Source organism: Bubalus kerabau, chromosome 11 (genome assembly GCF_029407905.1).
Source record: "Bubalus kerabau isolate K-KA32 ecotype Philippines breed swamp buffalo chromosome 11, PCC_UOA_SB_1v2, whole genome shotgun sequence".
Taxonomy (NCBI): domain Eukaryota; kingdom Metazoa; phylum Chordata; class Mammalia; order Artiodactyla; family Bovidae; genus Bubalus; species Bubalus kerabau.
The window spans coordinates 24,214,106-24,234,358 of NC_073634.1; the positions used below are offsets into that span (position 1 = coordinate 24,214,106).

General features: G+C 38.1%; 1 protein-coding gene across 1 annotated transcript in view; it reads left to right on the plus strand.

Annotated features, from left to right (window-relative positions):
- Positions 1 to 4,395: 4,395 nt before the first annotated feature.
- ARHGEF33 (Rho guanine nucleotide exchange factor 33) overlaps positions 4,396 to 20,253 on the plus strand; it is a 43,988-nt gene continuing 28,130 nt past the window's right edge. Inside the window, exons 1-7 of the mRNA XM_055539863.1 lie at positions 4,396 to 4,876; positions 7,031 to 7,195; positions 7,535 to 7,656; positions 8,800 to 8,942; positions 12,279 to 12,338; positions 13,171 to 13,395; positions 19,545 to 19,674. Coding sequence (XP_055395838.1) covers positions 4,844 to 4,876; positions 7,031 to 7,195; positions 7,535 to 7,656; positions 8,800 to 8,942; positions 12,279 to 12,338; positions 13,171 to 13,395; positions 19,545 to 19,674 — 878 coding nt within the window. The 5' untranslated portion in view covers positions 4,396 to 4,843. The remainder of the gene's footprint in view (positions 4,877 to 7,030; positions 7,196 to 7,534; positions 7,657 to 8,799; positions 8,943 to 12,278; positions 12,339 to 13,170; positions 13,396 to 19,544; positions 19,675 to 20,253) is intronic.

Genomic DNA, 20,253 nt, shown 5'->3' on the forward strand with positions numbered 1-20,253 from the left:
GAAGATCCCCTGGAGAAAGAAATGGCAACCCACTCCAGTATTCTTGCATGGGAAATCCCACGGACAGAGGAGTCTGGTGGGCTATTGTCCATGGGGTCGCAAAAGAGTCGGACATGACTGAGGGATGAAACAACAACTATGAAAAAGAGTGGTCTCCCAAATAGAGATACAGGAATCCAGAGGAGCAGGTGGTTTGGGGAAATGTAATTTAAATTTATTTACTTTGAGTAACAATAAAATGAAAATAACTAGTTCCCAAAAATATCATGTAAGAGATCACTGCTGAGGACCCAATTAGGGCAAACCAGCACAAGATTATGAAAACATTGTAATCACGTTGCTCTTAGAACCAGACCAGCAAAGAGAGAGGTTGAAGAAAAGAGCCTCATTTCAACTCAATGCATATTTATCGAGCAGTTACTATGTGCGAAGTCTGTTTGGCCTAATGGAAGATGAAACAGATATTCTTACTGAGTTTTAAGTGTCCTGAAAAACATACAATAAATACAAGATAGGCTGTTTGGAAGAATTTCAACAGAGGTATTGATAAAATTCTGTGGAAAATGAAAAAGGGATGAATTAATTTTAACTGAAGGATTTGGATCAGGCCTATAAGAACAAGTTAATCATTTGGTAAGTGGATGTGAGGAAGGGTAATTTTAGGCAGAGGGACTAGCCTGAACAATGGTCTGGAAACAGGAAGTGAATCTTCCTTCAGTGCTGATCTCATGTTTCACTTGTCTGTCCAAGACCTCCACGCCCACCTCCCCTCTGTTAACACCTGACCTGTGTATGGCATTTGAATGAGTGTGACTATCTCTTTAAACTCAGGTATGACTTAAAGTCTATTACAGATTTTATGTAGGTCACTCCCTGAATGTTGGCTAAATATAGCTGCAGTGGGGATGGCCTCATTCTCTTATTGTATACATCCAAGTACATCTGTTCACGGACGAACAAATGAAGCAGTGGAAGTGAACTTGCTCCATGTGACCTCTGTGATGCTGTGATTATAACCCCGTCCTTGTGTTAAAAGAATGTCTCCTCAGTCCCAGTCTGTTTACTCCAAGTGACATTTAACCAAAAGAAGATGAAGGAGGAGAAATAAAGAAGAGGACAAGGAAGGAGGGATACAGGGAGAGATTAACTAGAATAGATACAATCTATACTTAAAAGGGAGAGCAAAATATGAAAGGTGAAGGAAAATGTGACATTTCAGACATTTTCTATCTCCTTATTTTCTCAACAGATCTCCCAATCCCTACCTAACATTATAGTAAATATTAACTTGTTTATTATTTTTCAATTGTCTGTCTGCTTCTCTAGAATGTAAGCTCCAAGGGCAGGGATTAGTACATTTTGCTCTTTGTTATACTCTCAGAACAAAGTATAGTGCCTGGAATATAATACATATTCAATAAAAGTTGAATGAATGAATGGATATCGTGAGATGTGTATATTGCTTTAAGCCAAAGGGTCTGATGTAGTTATTTTAGTTTGGTGCTAAATGGTGTTTGGAAAACTGTCTGGTTCTTTGCAAAAAAAGAAAAGATCTTTGCTTCATACTCTAATCAAAATTAACTCAAAAGTGAATTAAAGGATTAAATATTTTTAGAAACCATAGAATTAGTGAACATTTATTTTGTCTCTGGATGTCTTTTTAAGAAAAAAAACACTGGAAAATATCTTTTGAAGAAAAAAAAAGCACTGGAAAAAAATCACAAAGGGAAAGGTTAGTGAGTACATCACATCCCAATTAAAAATTTTCCCAATGTAAAAATATTTTCAATAAATTCAAAGATAAATAACAAAAACTGGAAAATTTCCTACAAAAATATTACAGAGCTTTAATGATATATAAATAGTTCATAGAATCAATAAAAAGGAAAATTCTGAAACCCTGATAGAATATGGGTGAAGAACACAAACAGTTTACCAAAACAGAATTGCAGATGGCTAATAAATAGAAGAAAAGTTTGAAGCTCAAAGAAACAATGATTAAAACAAGGAGTATTATTTTTTGACTAATTTAATTCAAATGCAGTAAAAGTGTTAAAATGTTCGTACCCCTAATTGGCTTCCTGTTCTTTGGATGAATGTAACCTGTTTGCTAAGAATATGGTTCAGTTCAGTTCAGTCACTCTGTCGTATCCAACTCTTTGTGACCCCATGAATCACAGCACACCAGGCCTCCCTGTCCATCACCAACTCCTGGAGTTCACTCAAACTCATGTCCATCGAGTCGGTGATGCCATTCAGCCATCTCATCCTCTGTCGTCCCCTTCTCCTCCTGTCCCCAATCCCTCCCAGCATCAGAGTCTTTTCCAATGAGTTAACTCTTCTCATGAGGTGGCCAAAGTACTGGAGTTTCAGCTTTAGCATCAGTCCTTCCAATGAACACCCAGGACTGATCTCCATCTGAGCCACAGTCAGCTCCTGGTCTTGTACTGTGACCTAAATCAGGTCACAGAAGTCAACAGTAGAATGAGCGCTATAATCTCCCAGGTCACTCCAGGTAGAATTACTGTGGACCAGGTGAATCAGTAGACACAATGACTGATCCTTAGCTTAATACACTCCCTTTTATTTGAATCCAAATCTATCCCTCTCCTTTTTGTCCATTGTCCATTGTCCATAACCCTCTCAAAGTCCACCCCAATCTCTTTTCCAGAGTCACACTGTGTTGATTTAGCCTTGATTACTTCATTTGGAATATATATTTTAAAATTATGATTTCATTAACATGAGAAGTGAGGGTTGAGTGTCCCCCAGTTAAGGCAACAGATGTGGTAACAGCACAATTTAGTTTTAGTGCAACCCTTACACTAATAACTTGAACTTCAGCCATGTTTTTGGCTCATGTGTAGCCTTAGGAATGTAGACACTTTAACCATTTATATTACTTATGTTTCATATGTCTTATCTAAGACATGATTTTCCAAATACACTAATTTAGGACATTGCATGTCATACAGTATGTTTCCAAGAATATATACAACCATATTATTATAACTTTTCAAGCCTTCTGGTCAAATATATTTTGTATAATTATTAATTAATTGAATATATTCCAATATGGTATATTTTCCTTTGGGTCAATACTACCTAACATCCTTTGACTCAGTAATTTCATATTTAAGAATTATCCAAAGAAAATAACTGAAATATATACAAAGCTTTCAGTAAAAAGCATTATATTTCAATGCATTATCATATATTGAAAAATCATAAATAACAAATTTATAACAAGGGTGAATGAGTAGGTAAACTCTGACACACTTGTAGTTTGGAATATCATATAGCCATTAAAATGTACACTTAGACAAACATTTGAAGGCTGAGGGGAAGGGCTTATAAGAATGTTATGCAAAAGGAAAGAAAATGGAGGACAGAATCAAAATGTATCTTTTATGTGATTTCAACACTACAAATATGCATGCGTGTGTGCTCAGTCGTGTCTGACTCTTTGAGACATGATGGACCATAGCCCGCCAGACTCCTCTGTCCATGGAATTTTCCAAGGATACTGGAGTGGGTTGCCATTTCCTACTCCAAGGTATCTTCCCGACCTAGGGATCAAACCCGCTTCTCTTACATCTCCTGCACTGGCAGGTGAATTCTTTACCACCCTGCCACCTAGGAAGCCAAAGCCAATGCTATGAATACTTGCATTTATATTCATAGCACGAAACAGAAGGAAATATACCAAAATGTTACTGGTTATATTAAAGTAATGCGATTTTGGGTGACTCTCTTTTTTTCCTTTTTCTCTGTAATAAAAATATTAATAATTTAAGAAAATGGGTTATATGCCCAAAGAAACTCTAACTGGAAAACTATGGGAACCAGTCCTACAGTAATAGGTTTCATCATCAAAATTTCCATTGAATGTTTTCTAGGATTTGTAAGCCCTGTTTAAGCCTCAGTCTCTTTTTACCATTGAGGCATGTTCTTCTAACTCCAGAGAAGCTATCTCTGCTAGACCTGTGTTGCATCCAGGGATAGATAAGATAAATTCCCACCACACCAGGCTTCCTATCAGCCTCAGTGTTGCCTGGTAAGAATGACTTTAAGGATCAATTTCTGCAGGGAGTGTAGAGAAGATTTGGGAAATTTACTCTTGACTGTTCAAATGACTCATTTTGTGTTTTAAATCACTGCATTAAATTAATTGCAATGGGTTAATCCATTGCATTGGATTAACAGAGGCTAAAAATTAGGGAGTGGCAGCTGGCAGAAAGACCCCATTTCTTCTGTAGCAACCCTGATTTAGGGGGAAGCCAAAGCAATTACCCTGGCATTCTTGCCATTATGGGCTACTTCAAAATACCTGAGCTTTTGCTCCTGTAGAGCTTTTAGTCAGGTGTCACAGGAATTTGGCATACCTTGTGGAGATTTCTCAAATCTTGATATTTAAAACTTTGCAGAGTTCTCAAAGCACAGGCCCATTCCCTACTTTTCTGACCTTAATAATGAGACAGAAGGGAAGGAGAAGTCTGTGTAAAAGACAAGTTGGAATAACTTGCTTAATTTATGAAAATTTAGTTTAAGGTATCTTTGGTGAAAAAAAAAATTGGTAGACAATGACTAAAATTCATCTTGAGAAGAGTTAAGAGCCAAGAAAATAAAGGAAATTGAGAAACAGAAATTCATTTAAGAGCAGGAAATAGGAAGAATTCGGACTCCCCTCCCCTATTTCTTTGAGCCTAAGAAGCCCTCTGTGGTACCGTAGGCTTCCAAGTACAAGAGTTCCCTGAACCTGCCTCCGGTGGGAGCCCGCCTCCAGCGGCAGGATGGAGGGATCATAACCTCTCTAGAGCAGCTTCACGAAAAAATCAACGAGATGAGGAACGTGTTCAACTCGCTGGAGAACAAGGTAGACACCCATTTCTAATCCTGGGGGTGGGCTGTGGGCTGTTAAACAAGAAAGCTGGAGACAGAGCCGAGCAAATAAGTCCATGTCTTCAGAATATTTTTTTTTACTTACAAAGGAATGGCCAGTTGGTACCAGAAAACCAGTCTACAGTAGCTAAAGGTTTTCAGAATCTCCCAAGCAACTTAAAAGTGACCTGTAGTCTCAGGTGTGTGATTGTACTCACTATGTATGGCATCCCCCCGCCTGATCAGTGGTTGTGAAGCTGTTTATAAAGCAGTAGTGTTACTTCAGTGGCAGGTATAGAAGGAGCTCACAGTAACATATGGAAAGAAAATGGGTGCTCCTAGCTCAAAATGGTTTCAGAATTTTCCAAGTCCCTATATAACCTGGCTGTTAGTGAAATGTATTGATAGCTCTTAATATTTGAGAACTGGGGTTCTACAGGTGAAGAGAATCCTGCTGCTTCCTTTTGCCTCCTGGGCGAAACGCCACACATCCACCTAGGGGAGTAGTGGAAATGAAACCTATTTCTGTTGGAAAGTGGTTCCCTTTTTTTTTTCCAAGCAGGAAACATGAGTGAATGTTAGGTTTCCTTCCTTCAATTTTGAAACGTGCCTACGTTTTGCTTTGATATCACATGGCCATTGACTTCATTTTGCTCAAGATGAAATTGTATAATGAAAATTACCAAATCAAATGTAGTTGATCTGGTGATTTAACCTAACATGACAACTGAATTAGGACATGTGCTGAAACCCATCACAGACATATCAAAATTAAAAATGACTGGAATGAAATACAGACTGCTCATGTTGTTTCCCAATCTTTCAGCTCCAAACACCTGAGATGTCATGCTTCTTTTTCCTCGGAATGATCTCCTTGATTCCTCTTATTTCCCCCTCCTCCAAGCCCTCTGTGAAGCACAGAGACCCACAAGCCCTATATTTTGAAAATATGGTACAGAAGAGTAATTCATTTTATACTTTGAGATGTCACACAAGTTGGAACCATTTGGAAAGGGTTTTTTAGGCTCCTAAAAAGTTCTCTTTTAAAAAGTAATCTGGAGTAAGCATTTCTATACTTAGCAGAATGTAAGATCATAAAAATCATGTAAGTAATGTTATTATTACCTTATTGTTATTATCTTAACCTTTTATTTGTTGAAAATGCTTTTTTCATTGACTCAATAAATAAAACTGAACTTTAGAAGTGCTCCATTTTCTCCACATTTCTGTTTGTGCTTAGCTTTCTGATTTGCCACTTCAAGGGGGAAAAGCATTAAAATTTCTTGAATACTTTTTACATATCAAGCATACACTGTGGTAGGTACCTTACCTACATTTATTCATTTAATTCTCAAGATAGTCCTGTGAAATATTATCCTAGCTGTATTATGGATGAGGAAATTGCTACAAAGAGGCTAACCAACTTGCCTGAGGTTTTAGTACTTGTAGGAGAGTTGCTAGGATTTATACCCTACCTGACTCCAAAATTGACACCCTTTTCATGGTTGGAAGTTGACAATAAAATTCCAAGTGTGCATTCCTACAGGACCAGGCTTGATGGCTGAAGATGATTCTTGTTACTATCAATGTGCTGAGTTTCTACCATTGTAGGTTTTCCTGCCCCTGGAAACACCATAATCTCCTTTTTCATGATATCATCCAAGAATATTAAAAAAAACTTCTTCCCTTTCAAAGAAATATTCAGATATGCTTAATTATTACTCTTTTTATCATTACTTTTTTTAAGGGAAAAAATAACTGAATTTCTTCAACATCCTTTCTTGCATGGAATTCAAAGAATTACTGATCAACACTGTCTTTCACATGCATAGCTTGCTTTTAAAGTAAATCTCTTTTTAATCAAAGGTGTTTGAATAAATAGTAAGTTGCAGGAACACTTGCAAACAATAAATTGGTTGCTTTTTTATCACTATCAAGCTTCAGCATGAGTGATATAAAGAAGACCCACTTTTCCCTAGACAAGTGGGGCCAAGGTGCCAAAAGTTGTGTACACAATAGTCTTCTAGTAAATGAGTTTTGTACATGTTCAAGAGCCTGGTTTTGCAAACAAAAGAAACATCCAAGGGATCAGAGATACCATTCATAATAATTTATAACAAATTGAATTCACTCTTTGTGTATTATTTAGTTGCAGGCTCTAGCCTCTGAACTCAAAACTGGCTTCACAGAAGCAATGCAAGAACTGTCAAGAATTCAACATGGAGAATATGCTTTGGAAGAGAAGGTTAAGAGCTGCAGATGTTCCATGGAAGAGAAAGTTACTGAGATGAAGAATTCATTGAACTATTTTAAGGTAGGTCCTTCTTCTATTTCCCTCCTAGAGATTTCTGGTCATCTTAACAGAAGTAAAAAAACAAAACAAAACAAAACAAAAAACAAAAAAACTTGCCTTTTTGCCTAGCAAGCAAATACAAGAATTTTCCTCTGGCCCATTCACTAACTTTCATGGGAAAATATCATGTTTTACTTGGTTGGATCTCTATGTTAAAATTAGAAGCTACAATAGAAGTAAAGTTTTCATCTCTCATTCATTCATTTAATATGTATTAAAAGTTTTCTGTGTACTAGATATTATGTTATATACTTTAACTTCATATACCAGATTAAATACATATCAATTCTTATTTTTTAGGAAGAGCTGAGCAATGCCATGTCAATGATCCAGGCCATCACTTCCAAACAAGAAGAAATGCAACAGAAAATTGAACAGCTTCAACAGGAGAAGCGAAGAGAATCTCGAAAAGTTAAAGCCAAGTGAGTGTCTGACCAAAAAACTGACCAAAGGCAAACGTATAAGCAATGGCTCATAGACAGGCACCAGAAGTAGCTTTCCCTCTATTGGTGGACAGCTGGCCACTGGGCTCCATGGACCAGCATGTGATAGAGGTTATGCAGCACAAAAATGAATGGTGGGACTTCTCTGGCAATCCAGTAGTTAAGACTCCATGTTTACAACGCAGGGCACAAAGGTTCAGTTCCTGGTGGGGGAAACAAGAACAGTAGCAGAAGACACACTTAATATAACTGGAAGGTAAATGAAAATGACCTGAAGTGGCATGCAGAATTTAACTGTAAAAACGTAAAATAACAACTAGAAAGTTAAAGTGTTAGTCACTCAGTCATGTCCGACTCTTTTTGACCCCATGGACTGTAGCCCACCAGGCCCCTCTGTCCATGGAATTCTCCCGGCAAGAATACTGGAGTGGGTTGCTAGTTCCTTCTCCAGGGGCTCTTCCCGACCCAGGGATTGAATCTGGGTCTCCCACATTGCAGGCAGACTCTTTACCAACTGAGCCACCAGGAAAACAACAACTAGAAAGATATATTTAAATTATGATTTTTGTGCTAAGATAGTGGGGTCACCAGTGATTTTATTAGATTCTGAAATTTCTCTATTATTATTTTACTTTGACCACTGAAAATAAATTTATGTTAAACAATACCCCAACCAGGCTGAATTAAGTAAAGCTTCACCACTAAGTAGATATAATCTTCATTGTTACATGTTTTAATATGATCAAATTTAAAAGATAACTAATATTTGTGTGACCCTGGAGAATGGTTCAGTGTTTTCAATCGAGTACCTGCTCCTTCCTGCTACCTTTGTGTTGCTTTGTGAAGAGAATGTAAATTATCCCAAGAAATTGTCCCCGCTGTAAACTCTGTAACAGGGAAGCTAGTAACAGAAAAAAAAGAATGCAGATATTATAATTAGAAGGCGAATTGTAGGTATTTGGTGATGAGTTGCATTGACTCATATGTATTGCTAGTAATCAACTGTGTTTAATTTACAAAAACTGCAATTTTGTATGGTTCAGAAATTTTCTTGACCTGTTCTGAACTGACTCTTTTCTTACCCCATCACGTAGTAAGAGCCATTTTTTTTTCTTTTTTTAGGAAAACTCAGAAAGAAGAACATGGATCACAGGCTGGACCTGCTCAAGCACAAGGAAGTCCCTTCCGTTCCATCAACATCCCTGAGCCTGTTCTTCCAAGTGAAGACTTTACAAACCTTTTGCCTTCTCAGGCCTATGAAAAAGGTACAGTTCACACATCATATTGAATTAGCCAAGTAGTTCTCCCTTGGTTCGTAGGACTTCAGTAACATTGAGAACAGGCTTACAGCCTCCACCTTTATTAGATAAAAATGGTGTATTGCTCAGGATTTTTGCTTTTGTAACTGGAATGTAGGAGAATTCAGAGGATCTAAGAGATGGAGAGAGTCTGCTCAAATTTAAAAAATTTTATTTTGAGGGAAAATACTAATCTGGGTATTCTAAGTTTCAAACGGGTTGGAAATAACTTATTATACAGTAATACTATACAAGCTGCTGTAGAAAAAAAAATTTTAATTATTTCACTCTAATAAATTGTTTTATTTTCTACATTACTTCTCAATCCTTACCTCTCTGCACAGATGGAAAATTGTGTTCTTTTTTTTTCCAGCAAAGGTTTCACAGATATGAGAAAGTTATATCTGCTCTAACAGGCAGGCATTGATGTCAGTGATAACCTAATTCTGTCCTCTCCTTTCTCTGGAAAACTGATCTGGTGGTGTTTGTGGGCTGAAACAGCCACAGCCATATCACTGAAGATAATCAGAAAATATCTGTATGTAGCAGTCCTGAAGAAAATGGCTTTCCAATAGATGTAGCTGAGCATGTTCACTTACATGTTTGTTACATCTTTGTATCCTCAACAATGTCTAGCAAGCACCTTATATGCAGGAGCATGAATGGAGATACTAACATTGTTTGGATAAATTTTCCTGTTTTTTAGGTCTCATGTTGAAAGTCTCCAAAAGAGGCTCAATAAATTCTAGACCAACTGTAATCTCCTCAAGAGCTAGACTGGTGGTTTTCCACCCTTATGGCTTAAACAATGTAACTCATATATTCAAAGATAATAAATCTGCTTTGGATAATTTAAAAATCTTAATCAAGTGGCTTTTAAGTGTATTTACTTAAAAGTACAGATTTGCTTTTTTATTTTTTATCCATTTGAGTAGTTATTTTAGAGACTCAATAGGTGCAGCCTAGGAAAACTCACTTGCTCCATCTAGGGAATGGGTTCATCACAGGTGGCTCTGTGTTTTTTGCTCCACGGCATAAAGAACAGAGCATAAAATGAAGATGTTGTCAGGGAAGAATGTAGAATGGGCTTGGAAGGTAGAAGTCAGATCAGAGTTAAGTCTGGGACAGCCGACCATATGCACAAGATAAAAAATTTAAAGTTATATTTGCAAAGTGCCCAGATGCATGGCAAATTCTCCTTTCATTATTATTTAGGCATGGCTTATATAATATAGTTTATTCTACCGAGTTCCTCTACAAATTTGGGGATAATATGCCATAGTAAGACATTCTGGATATGATTGGTGATAGTTTATGTTAAAACTTGAGGTCAAAGGACCAAACTTTCAGAAGGGGTTGGTTTCAGTTCAGTTCAGTCGCTCAGTCATGTCCAACTCTTTGTGACCCCATGAACTGTAGCATGCCGCGCCTCCCTGTCCATCACCAACTCCTGGAGTTCACTCAAACTCACGTCCATTGAGTCAGTGATACCATCCCACCATCTCATCCTCTGTTGTCCCCTTCTCCTCCTGCCCCCAATTCCTCCCAGCATCAGAGTCTTTTCCAATGAGTCAACTCTTTGCATGAGGTGGCCAAAGTACTGGAGTTTCAGCTTTAGCATCACTCCTTCCAAAGAACACCCAGGACTGATCTCCTTTAGAATGGACTGGTTGGATCTCCTTGCAGTCCAAGGGACTCACTCTCAAGAGTCTTCTCCAACACCACAGTTCAAAAGTATCAACTCTTTGGTGCTCAGCTTTCTTCACAGTCCAACTCTCTGCTGCTGCTGCTGCTAAGTCGCTTCAGTCGTGTCCAACTCTGTGAGACCCCATAGATGGCAGCCCACCAGGCTTCCCTGTCCCTGGGATTCTCCAGGAAAGAACACTGGAGCAGGTTGCCATTTCCTTCTCCAATGCATGAAAGTGAAAAGTGAAAGTGAAGTTGCTCAGTCGTGTCCAACTCTTCATGACCCCATGGACTGCAGCCTACCAGGCTCCTCTGTCCATTGTTAATTATAAAATGGTGCCATTGTTATCCATTGACCCCAAATTCAGTATCTTAAAATAGCAAACATTCATTATATCACAGTTTCTCTGAGTTGGGAATCTTTGTACAGTTTAGCTGAGTGCCTCTGGCTCAAGGTCTCTCATGAGGTTGCAGTCAAGGTGTTGGCCACCTGCTACCCTTCCTTCTATCCATCCATTCATCTACACTTTCATCCATCCATTCACCTCAAGCATTGATTTAGGTGGTGGGATGTCATAATGAACAACAAGCATTTCTAACCTTCAAGGAGCTGTTGTTCTGAAGGAAGCAGACAATGAACAAGACAAAATATGTAGTATGTTAGATAGTAATCAGAAGACAAATAAGGAAACACGGGTATAATTTTAGAGAGGGTACCAGGTAAAGACCTGAAGGAAGTGAGAAAGTAGATTTATGGATATCAGAGTGGAGAAAGGGACCAGCCCCAAGGTACCAGGAGGAACATCACTGATGTGCTCATGAAATTGCATAAGACTAGTGGGGCTAAAAGCAGAATAAACAGGGAAACAATAGGAGATGGGTTTTTTTAGAAAAAGAGAAAAAACAGCAGGCAGGGGTAGGGCCTTAAGATAATTCTAAGAACTTTGGTCTTTGCACAGCAATGGGGAGCTGTTGGAGGGCTAAGCAGAGGCTTGACAGGGTCTGACTTACATTTTAAAATCATCCTTCTGGCTCTGTTTAGCATTACCATCCCTACCATCATAGTTACATAATCATTTAGCTCTTGCTGTGTGCAGTTTAGAAATGTTATCTTATTTAATTCTTATGGCTATCTATGAGTTAAGTTGGAGACAGCAATGGCACCCCACTCCAGCACTCTTGCCTGGAAAATTCCGTGGATGGAGGAGCCTGGTGGGCTGCAGTCCATGGGGTTGCTAAGAGTCGGACATGACTGAGAGACTTCACTTTCACTTTTCATTTTCATGCATTGGAGAAGGAAATGGCAACCCACTCCAGTGTTTTTGCCTGGAGAATCCCAGGGACGGGGGAGCCTGGTGGGCTGCCGTCTATGGAGTCGCACAGAGTCAGACACGACTGAAGCGACCTAGCAGCAGCATGAGTTAAGTATTAGTTATATCTTTGTAGAAATGAGACACTGGTACTTGCCACACTCTATTGTAATTTTTTTTTTTTTACTGCTCTGGCTTCCCCAGTAGAAGCTAAGCCCTGTGACATTATCCCAGTTCTTAGTTAGTAGAAGGTGCCAGTCTATGTTAGTGGGGCGAATATTGATTGAAAGCTTTCCTTCGTCTGCAGTGCAAGAGACCAGATCCATGCACGTAGGAGACAGCAATGTGAAGGGAATAATGGGTCCTGGTAAGTGGCTCTTCTTCAAGTTCTCTTTTCTTCTAACAGTCTCACCCTTTCCCTTCTTCTACCTTTCCTGCTTCTACGCCCTCAGTCCCAAACCAGGCATGAAAGAACTCAGGCAAGATAAAGCACTATGTTTACTAAGATTCCAAGATGTATGCTGGAGTAGGTCAGCAACTCAGAGGGAAGGGGAAGGGAAGCTGAAGACAAAACCAGTCTTCTTAGTTCCTTCAGGCTTGTTTCAGTTACCACTGAACTAACACTTGCTGAGAACTCACAAGTGCAGGTGGAATGACATTTACGTTTTCTGTGGACCACACATCTTATAGTTTATGTAATTTAAAAGTTATCTAGGAGATAATTCACCAGAATTTTATAAATTATTTCATCTCCCCTCCCTCCCTTCCTCCTGCCTTTTGGAAATATACCATCATCAGGGCCAAGGAGGACAAATTCCAAAACACAACGCTGTCTTTGGTACCCTTCTTCCTGCTCTTTCTGTGTTTTCTCCTCAGGTGTGCTCACCTGAAAGGAAGAAATATGAAGACTCAATACATATGACTATAAATTAGTTTTTTTATTATATTTTATAAAATAAATAATTTATAAATTAACTAATTTATATTTTATTTTATAAAATTTATTTTTTTAAAGTCATTCAGTAGAGTCTGTGTGCCAAGAATTAAGTATATAGACCAGAAACAGAGAAAGGTGATCCTTATTGATATGTTTAACCCTCAAAGGATAGTCGTACCCAAGCAAAGGCATAATATTTTTGAGTTAGTAACAAATACAATTTAAAAAAAGTCAGAACTTGATGGCAGATGTTATTTTTCAGGAATGACCCCAACAACTCCAGAAGCAGAAGAAAACCTTAAGCCTTGCCTCTCAGCTGATATCCAACCCAAGAGTCATCTACCACCTGGTGTGTGGAGGCAGCCTAAGGATGCTAAAGACTGGGGTGAAGAATACGTCACAAAAGACCACCCAGATAAACTCAAGGAAGTGAGCCAGGGCAGACACAGCTCCTTGGAAAACGTTTTATGTGAAACTTCTTTAGCTGGTAAGTCCCAAGGGGCAATGTAGGCTGAAAATGTAAAGAACAAGAAACCTAAGGGCTGGAATCCTTGCAATTTAGATGCAGTGGACCTATGAGACAATTGAGCTTCTGGTTTCCTTTTGAGATGAACAAACTGAAGTCTTTAGTGGTAAAGGGACTCACCTGAGGTCACACAGCCAACTGGGACTACCACCTTGATTCTGGGTATCCATGACACTTAGTATTGTACCGCTCTGGGAAAAAAGGCATAACGTTAGTGGAGAAGAAGGCAGAATTTTGTGATGGATTTATTCAGTGATATGGAATGTTCAACATATGAACATTGTGAATCTTGTATCATATTGAACATATTGAATCTTGTATCAGGGGTTCACCACCAAAATGTCAAATACTGCAATGAGGTCTGTTTTTCCCTTCCTCCTTTTTTCCTTTTTTCCCTCTTTACTTTCTTTCTTCAAATGATAAATCATCACAGAGCACTTAGCACATGTCTGACAATGGCAATTCCAACTGTTGTTTTTAATTAATTAATTTTAATTGGAGGCTAATTACTTTACAATATTGTAGTGGTTTTTGCCATACACTGACATGAATCAGCCATGGGTGTACATATGTCCCCCATCCTGAAGCCCATTCCCACCTCCCTCCCCATCCCATCCCTCAGGGTCATCCCAGTGCACCAGCCCTGAGTGTCCTGTCTCATGCATTGAACCTGGACTGGCAATCTATTTCACATATGGTAATATACACGTTTCAATGCTATTCTCTCAAATCATCCCACCCTCATGTCCTCCCACAGAGTCCAAAAGTCTGTTCTTTACATCTTTGTCTCTTTTGCTGTCTCACATATAGGGTCATCATTACCATCTTTCTAAATTCCATATATATGCTTTAATATACTGTATTAGTGTTTTTCTTTCTGACTTACTTCACTCTATAATAGGCTCCAGTTTCATCCACCTCATTAGAACTGATTAAAATATGTTCTTTTTAATAGCTGAGTAATATTCCATTGTGTATATGTACCACAGCTTTCTTATCCATTCGTCTGCCAAAGGACATCTAGGCTATTGTAAACAGTGCTGTGATGAACATTGGGGTACATGTGTCTCTTTCAATTCTGGTTTTCTTGGTGTGTATGCCCAGCAGTGGGATTGCTGGCAGTTCTATTTTCAGTTTTTTAAGGAATCTCCACACTGTTATCCATAGTGGCTGTATTAGTTTGCATTCCAACCAACAGTGTAAGAGGGTTCCCTTTCTCCATACCCTCTCCAGCATTTATTGTTTGTAGACTTTTTGATAGCAGCCATTCTGACCAGCATGAGATGTTATCTCATTGTGTTTTTGATTTGTATTTCTCTGATAATGATTGATGTTGAGCATCTTTTTATGTGTTTGTTAGCCATCTGTATGTCTTCTTTGGAGAAATGTCTGTTTAGTTCTTTGGCTCATTTTTTGATTGGGTCATTTATTTTTCTGGAATTCAGCTGCATGAGCTGCTTGTATATTTTTTGAGATTAATTCTTTGTCAGTTGCTTTGTTTGCTATTATTTTCTCCCATTCTGAAGGCTGTCTTTTCACCTTGTTTATAGTTTCCTTCATTGAGCAAAAGCTTTTAAGTTTAATTAGCTCCCATTTGTTTATTTTTGCTTTTATTTCCATTACTCTGGGAGGTGGGTCATACAGGATCCTGCTATGATTTACATCAGAGAGTGTTTTGCCTATGTTTTCCTCTAGGAGTTTTATAGTTTCTGGTCTTACATTTAGATCTTTAATCCATTTTGAGTTTATTTTTGTGTATGGTATTAGAATGTGTTCTAGTTTCATTCTTTTACAGGTGGCCAGTTTTCCCAGCACCATTTGTTAAAGAGATTGTTTTTTCTCCATTGTATATTCTTGCCTCCTTTGTCAAAGGTATCCATAGGTGTGTGGATTTATCTCTGGGCTTTATATTTTGTTCCATTGATCTATATTTCTGTCCTTGTGCCAGTACCATACTGTCTTGATGACTGTAGCTTTGTAGTATAGTCTGAAATCAGGCAGGTTGATTCCTCCAGTTCCATCCTTCTTTCTTAAGATTGCTTTGGCTATTTGAGGATTTTTGTATCTCCACACAAATTGTGAAATTATTTGTTCTAGTTCTGTGAAAAATACCATTGGTAGCTTGACAGGGATTGCATTGAATCTGTATATTGCTTTGGGTAGTATACTCATTTTCACTATATTGATTCTTCCAATCCATGAACATGGTATATTTCTCCATCTATTTGTGTCATCTTTGATTTCTTTCATCAGTGTTTTACAGTTTTCTATATATAGGTCTTTTGTTTCTTTAGGTTCCCTCCAACTCTTTTATAGGAGGTAATTTTTAATTTTTTATTATCAAATACATGAAAACTGAATGACACTAAAAGGTTTATTGTGAAAATCAGTAGCACTTTAAATTCTTTTGACATATTTTTTTCTGGTGCTTGTTTCCATGTTTTAAAAAGAGTTTATGCTGCTATTTTTTTCTATTGGTACATTGCATGCATGCTAAGTTGCTTTAGTCATGTCTAACTCTTTGCGAACCTATGAACTGTAGCCCGCCAGGCTCCTCTGTCCATGGGATTCTCCAGGCAAGAATACTGGAGTGGGTTTCTGTGCCTCCTCCAGGGGATCTTTCCAACCCAGAGATTGAACCTGCATTTCTTATGTCTCCTGCATTGGCAGGTGGGTTATTTACCACTAGCACCACCTGGGGATACACAGACCTGTATAATATGAGAAATATATTGGGTTGGCCAAGAAGTTCTTTTGGGTTTTTCCCTAAAATCTTACAGAAAAACCCAAAAGAACTTCTTGGCCAACCCAACATTAATATTTCTAATAATAGAAATATTAGCTCATAAAGTTCTCTCATACACCTTTTCAGGCAATACCCACCCACAGAACCACTACTCTGACTTCTGTTGCCATAAATTAGTTGTGTCTGTTCTTGACTCCATAAAAATGGAATATTACAATATGTAGTTTTTTCATGTCTGGCCTCTTTCTCTCAACATAGTGTTGCATGTAATTCATTCTGTAATTTATTCCTTTTTATTAATCGTATTGAATGAATTTACCATAATTTGTCCATTCTCTTGTTGCTAGAAATTGGATTGTTCCAATTTAGGGCTACTATGAATAAAACTGCTATGAACATTCTTGCACAAGTCTTTTTTTTTTTTTTAATGTATGCCCTCATTTTTCTTGAGTGTACACCTAGGAGTGGAATCTTTGGATTATGGGATAGGATTATGTTTAACTTTAAAACACCAGCAGTTTACCAAAGTGGTTGGAACATTTTATACTCTTACCAGCAATGTATGAAACTTCCCAGTTTTTTTACATTCTTCTCAGTATTTAGTATGATCAGCCTTTTAAATTTGAACCATTCTGTGGGTGTGTCCTGTGTCATATTGCAGTTTTAATTTGCACTTCCCTGAAGACTAATGATGCTGAGCATCTTTTCATATGCTTGTTGACTATTTGTATAATTTCTTTTATGAAGTACCTATTTAAGTCCTTTGTCCAGTGTTTAAATTGGGTTATCTTTTTATTCTCTATTAGTAGGGTTTCTTAATATATTTTGAATATGAGTTCCCTGTAAGATATATGTGTTGAGAATATTTTATTCTATTCTCTGCCCTGCCTTTTCACTTTCTTGGTAGTCTTTTGATAATAGATATTTTTAATTTTAATGAAGTTCAATTTATCAATTTTAAATGTTTAAAATAGTTTGTGACTTATGTGCTCTTGCAAAATATTTTTGCCAGTTATAAGGTTATCAAGATATTCTACTATGTTTTCTTATAAAAATCCTTATAGTTTTAGCATTCACATTTAGGTCTATGACTCATCTTGAATAAATTTTGCTGTGTAATATGAATCCAGATTCATTTTTTTCCCATATGGCTATCCAGTTGCTTCAGCTCCATTTATTGAAAATGCCTTCCTATTCTCACTGAAATGAATAGGAAAAGCCAAGTCATCACATATATGTGGGTCTAACTCTAGACTCTAAGGCTTCCCAGGTGGTTCAGTGGTAAAGCATCTGCCTGCCAATGCAGCAGATGCTGGAGACATGGGTTTGCTCCCTAGGTCTGAAAGATCCCTTGGAGAGGATAGTGGCAATCCACTCCAGTATTCTTGCCTGGGAAATCCCATGGACAGAGGAGCCTGGTGTGCTACAGTCTATGGGGTTGCAAAAGAGCTGGCCACGACTTAGGGACTAAACAACAAATTCTACTCTATATTCTTTTATTCTGATTAGGAGAGAATTGACATCTTGACAGTACTGATATTCCAGTTGAAGAACATGGTATATGACTCTTTTTACATGGGTCTTCTTTAATTTTTCTTAGCAATGTAACAGAGTCTATCATTGACATTTTTTTAAAACAGCATTTGCCCTAGAGACCTCTGTCATCCTAGTCCATTCTGACTCACTGCACTGCTGCCCTCCTGGGACTTCCTGTGAATTCCCTTAAAATTTATCTTATGTTAGATTTCTATTCAGGGTTTTGTGGAGGTTTTTGTTTTTTTGTTTTTTTGGTTTTTTTTTTGCATATCCTTCTCACTTTCTTGGTTTACTACTTGTTTTGATGGAACACATAGCCTGGTAGGTTCCACATAATTCATTGGCTGTTTAGATGAATACAAAGTCATTTTCCATTATCATTTTGAAGCAATTGTTCCACTGTCTTCTAAATTCTAATGTTGCCAGATATCCAATATCATCCAATCCCCAGTCCTTTGTATGTTACCTGATTTTTCTCTCTGGTAACTTTTAGGATCTTCTCTTTACCTTTGGTGTGCTAAATTTTCACAGTGATTTGGTATATTTTACAGTGATGTGAGAGGTTTTTTTTCATTAATTATACTGAATGCGAATGGGCCCTTTCCTCTGGAAATACATGTCCTGGTATTTTTTGTATTATTAATTTGATAATATCTTCTCATTCATTTTCTTTCTTTTCTCTGAAACTTCTACTAATTTGATATTGGATCTCCTGGACTGATTTTCTCTATTACTGCCTTTCTTGGTGGGGAGGGAAATGGAGGCAGGTGTACAGATTTCCTTGACTTTGTCTTCTCCTCTTTTAAAAAAGTCAAAAAGTTTATTTTTTCCTGGATTGTTTTTAAAAAATAGGATCCTGTAATTATTAAACGGGCAGAACATTTTTGGTAACTCTTTGAGGATATTAATTATAAGATTTTTTTAAAAGGTTTCTTTTTTTTTCCTGCACTGTCTCTATTTATGGTTCCTCCTTTTAAAAACGTGTGTATACTTTTTTCTTCTCTTTCTTTTATGATGTAAGATTGATTCAAGTATCTGAGGATTCTTAGCTAATTATTCATATCCAGGAAAAAGGCCCTAAATAAAAAGAAACCTAAAAATCCCATGTTGGTCAAGCTGATCAATAAGTGGGCTTCTTATCTGCTAATCAGGTGGCAAATTACCGTTTTGATCGGTTACCTCTGTATGTCAGTGATTGTAGATCTTTTTCACTTGGGCAGCTCATTCCTCCAGTGGAAGATCCTCTGGTCTCCAGTCTGGACAGTAGAAGTCTGGCTGCTGGCACTCTGGGACCTGCAGGCAAAGAGGCTGAGAGGAGTCTCACTCTTTTGTATGTGAGCCTTCTTTGAGTCCCTTTGTTTTCATTTTAGCATTTCAGCTCTGCTCTCTGCTGTGTCTGATGTTGTTAGTTCAGATACCAGAGACCCAGGCTTCTCTAGCTTTTCTCATTTCTCCTGGGGTGGAACTGAGGAAGTCATCCAGCGTGGGTATGGGGAACTGAAGGTTCAGCTTCACTGAATGTAGACTGTTTCTCCTGTTTACAGCATTGCCTCTTACTTGTACTCTCTGTGATGTCTTGGTGTCTCCAATCCTTGAGCCTTTCTGCTTCTCAGCCGATTTCCCATCCACAGATGAAAACACTGAAGTAAATGGTTTGGTGCCCTTTGCTCTGCTGAATTAATGACCATGCCTCCACTCTGTTTTCCATCTTCCAGAAACTTGCTGGTGTCTCTATTGCTTTCAATACCTTTTTATTGCTTTCTATCATTTAACAGGGTCTCAGGGAACAGTGGTTAACAAAAATTCCCTCCTTGTTTTGTTTTTAAAGCTAAAAGACAGACTGTGGCTCTAGAACTGCTTGAATCAGAAAGAAAATATGTCATTAACATCTCTCTGATCCTGAAGATCAAGGCAACATTCCAGGGGTCAGATGGAAAGAGGAATTCTAAAGAGAGAAGGTACCCATGTATTCATTGCCTTTGCTTTTCAGATTGATTAAAATTTAAGGTAAGTTGTTTATTGTTTCCACTTTGGGAATTCTGGTACTTATCAAGAGCTCCAGATATAGACTTGGAAAAGAGAATAGTCAGTGACCGCAGGTAACCTCTGGCAAGTCTCAACTTTTGACTTCCAGCAGATAAGAAAATGAGTGGAGTCTCTGGGGCTTTCAGTGCCCCTGGCTTGTCTGTTAAGAGCCTAAAGGGAAAAAGTGCAACAGTGAGGGAGGTATTCCTGTCTGTTGCCATCTGCATATTCCACTGGAAATCCTGGAAGAACCCCTGGAACCACTTCTCATGGGAGCACAGGAAATGGACGGGAATGGAGATCTGAAGTGGCCATTAGATAAATGATGCAGGGCTTACATAGCTGTGAACTTGGACCTTTCTTATTATTTGTTCAGGAAATCCTGGTTAAGGTATGAGCCGCATGTGAGTGTAGTCATGCTGTGGGGCAGAGCTTCCATCGGGCCTCTGATGTGTTACAGCAACTTGCTAGTCCCCAGGTTACCACATTCCCCCCTCTATATCTGTTTCAAA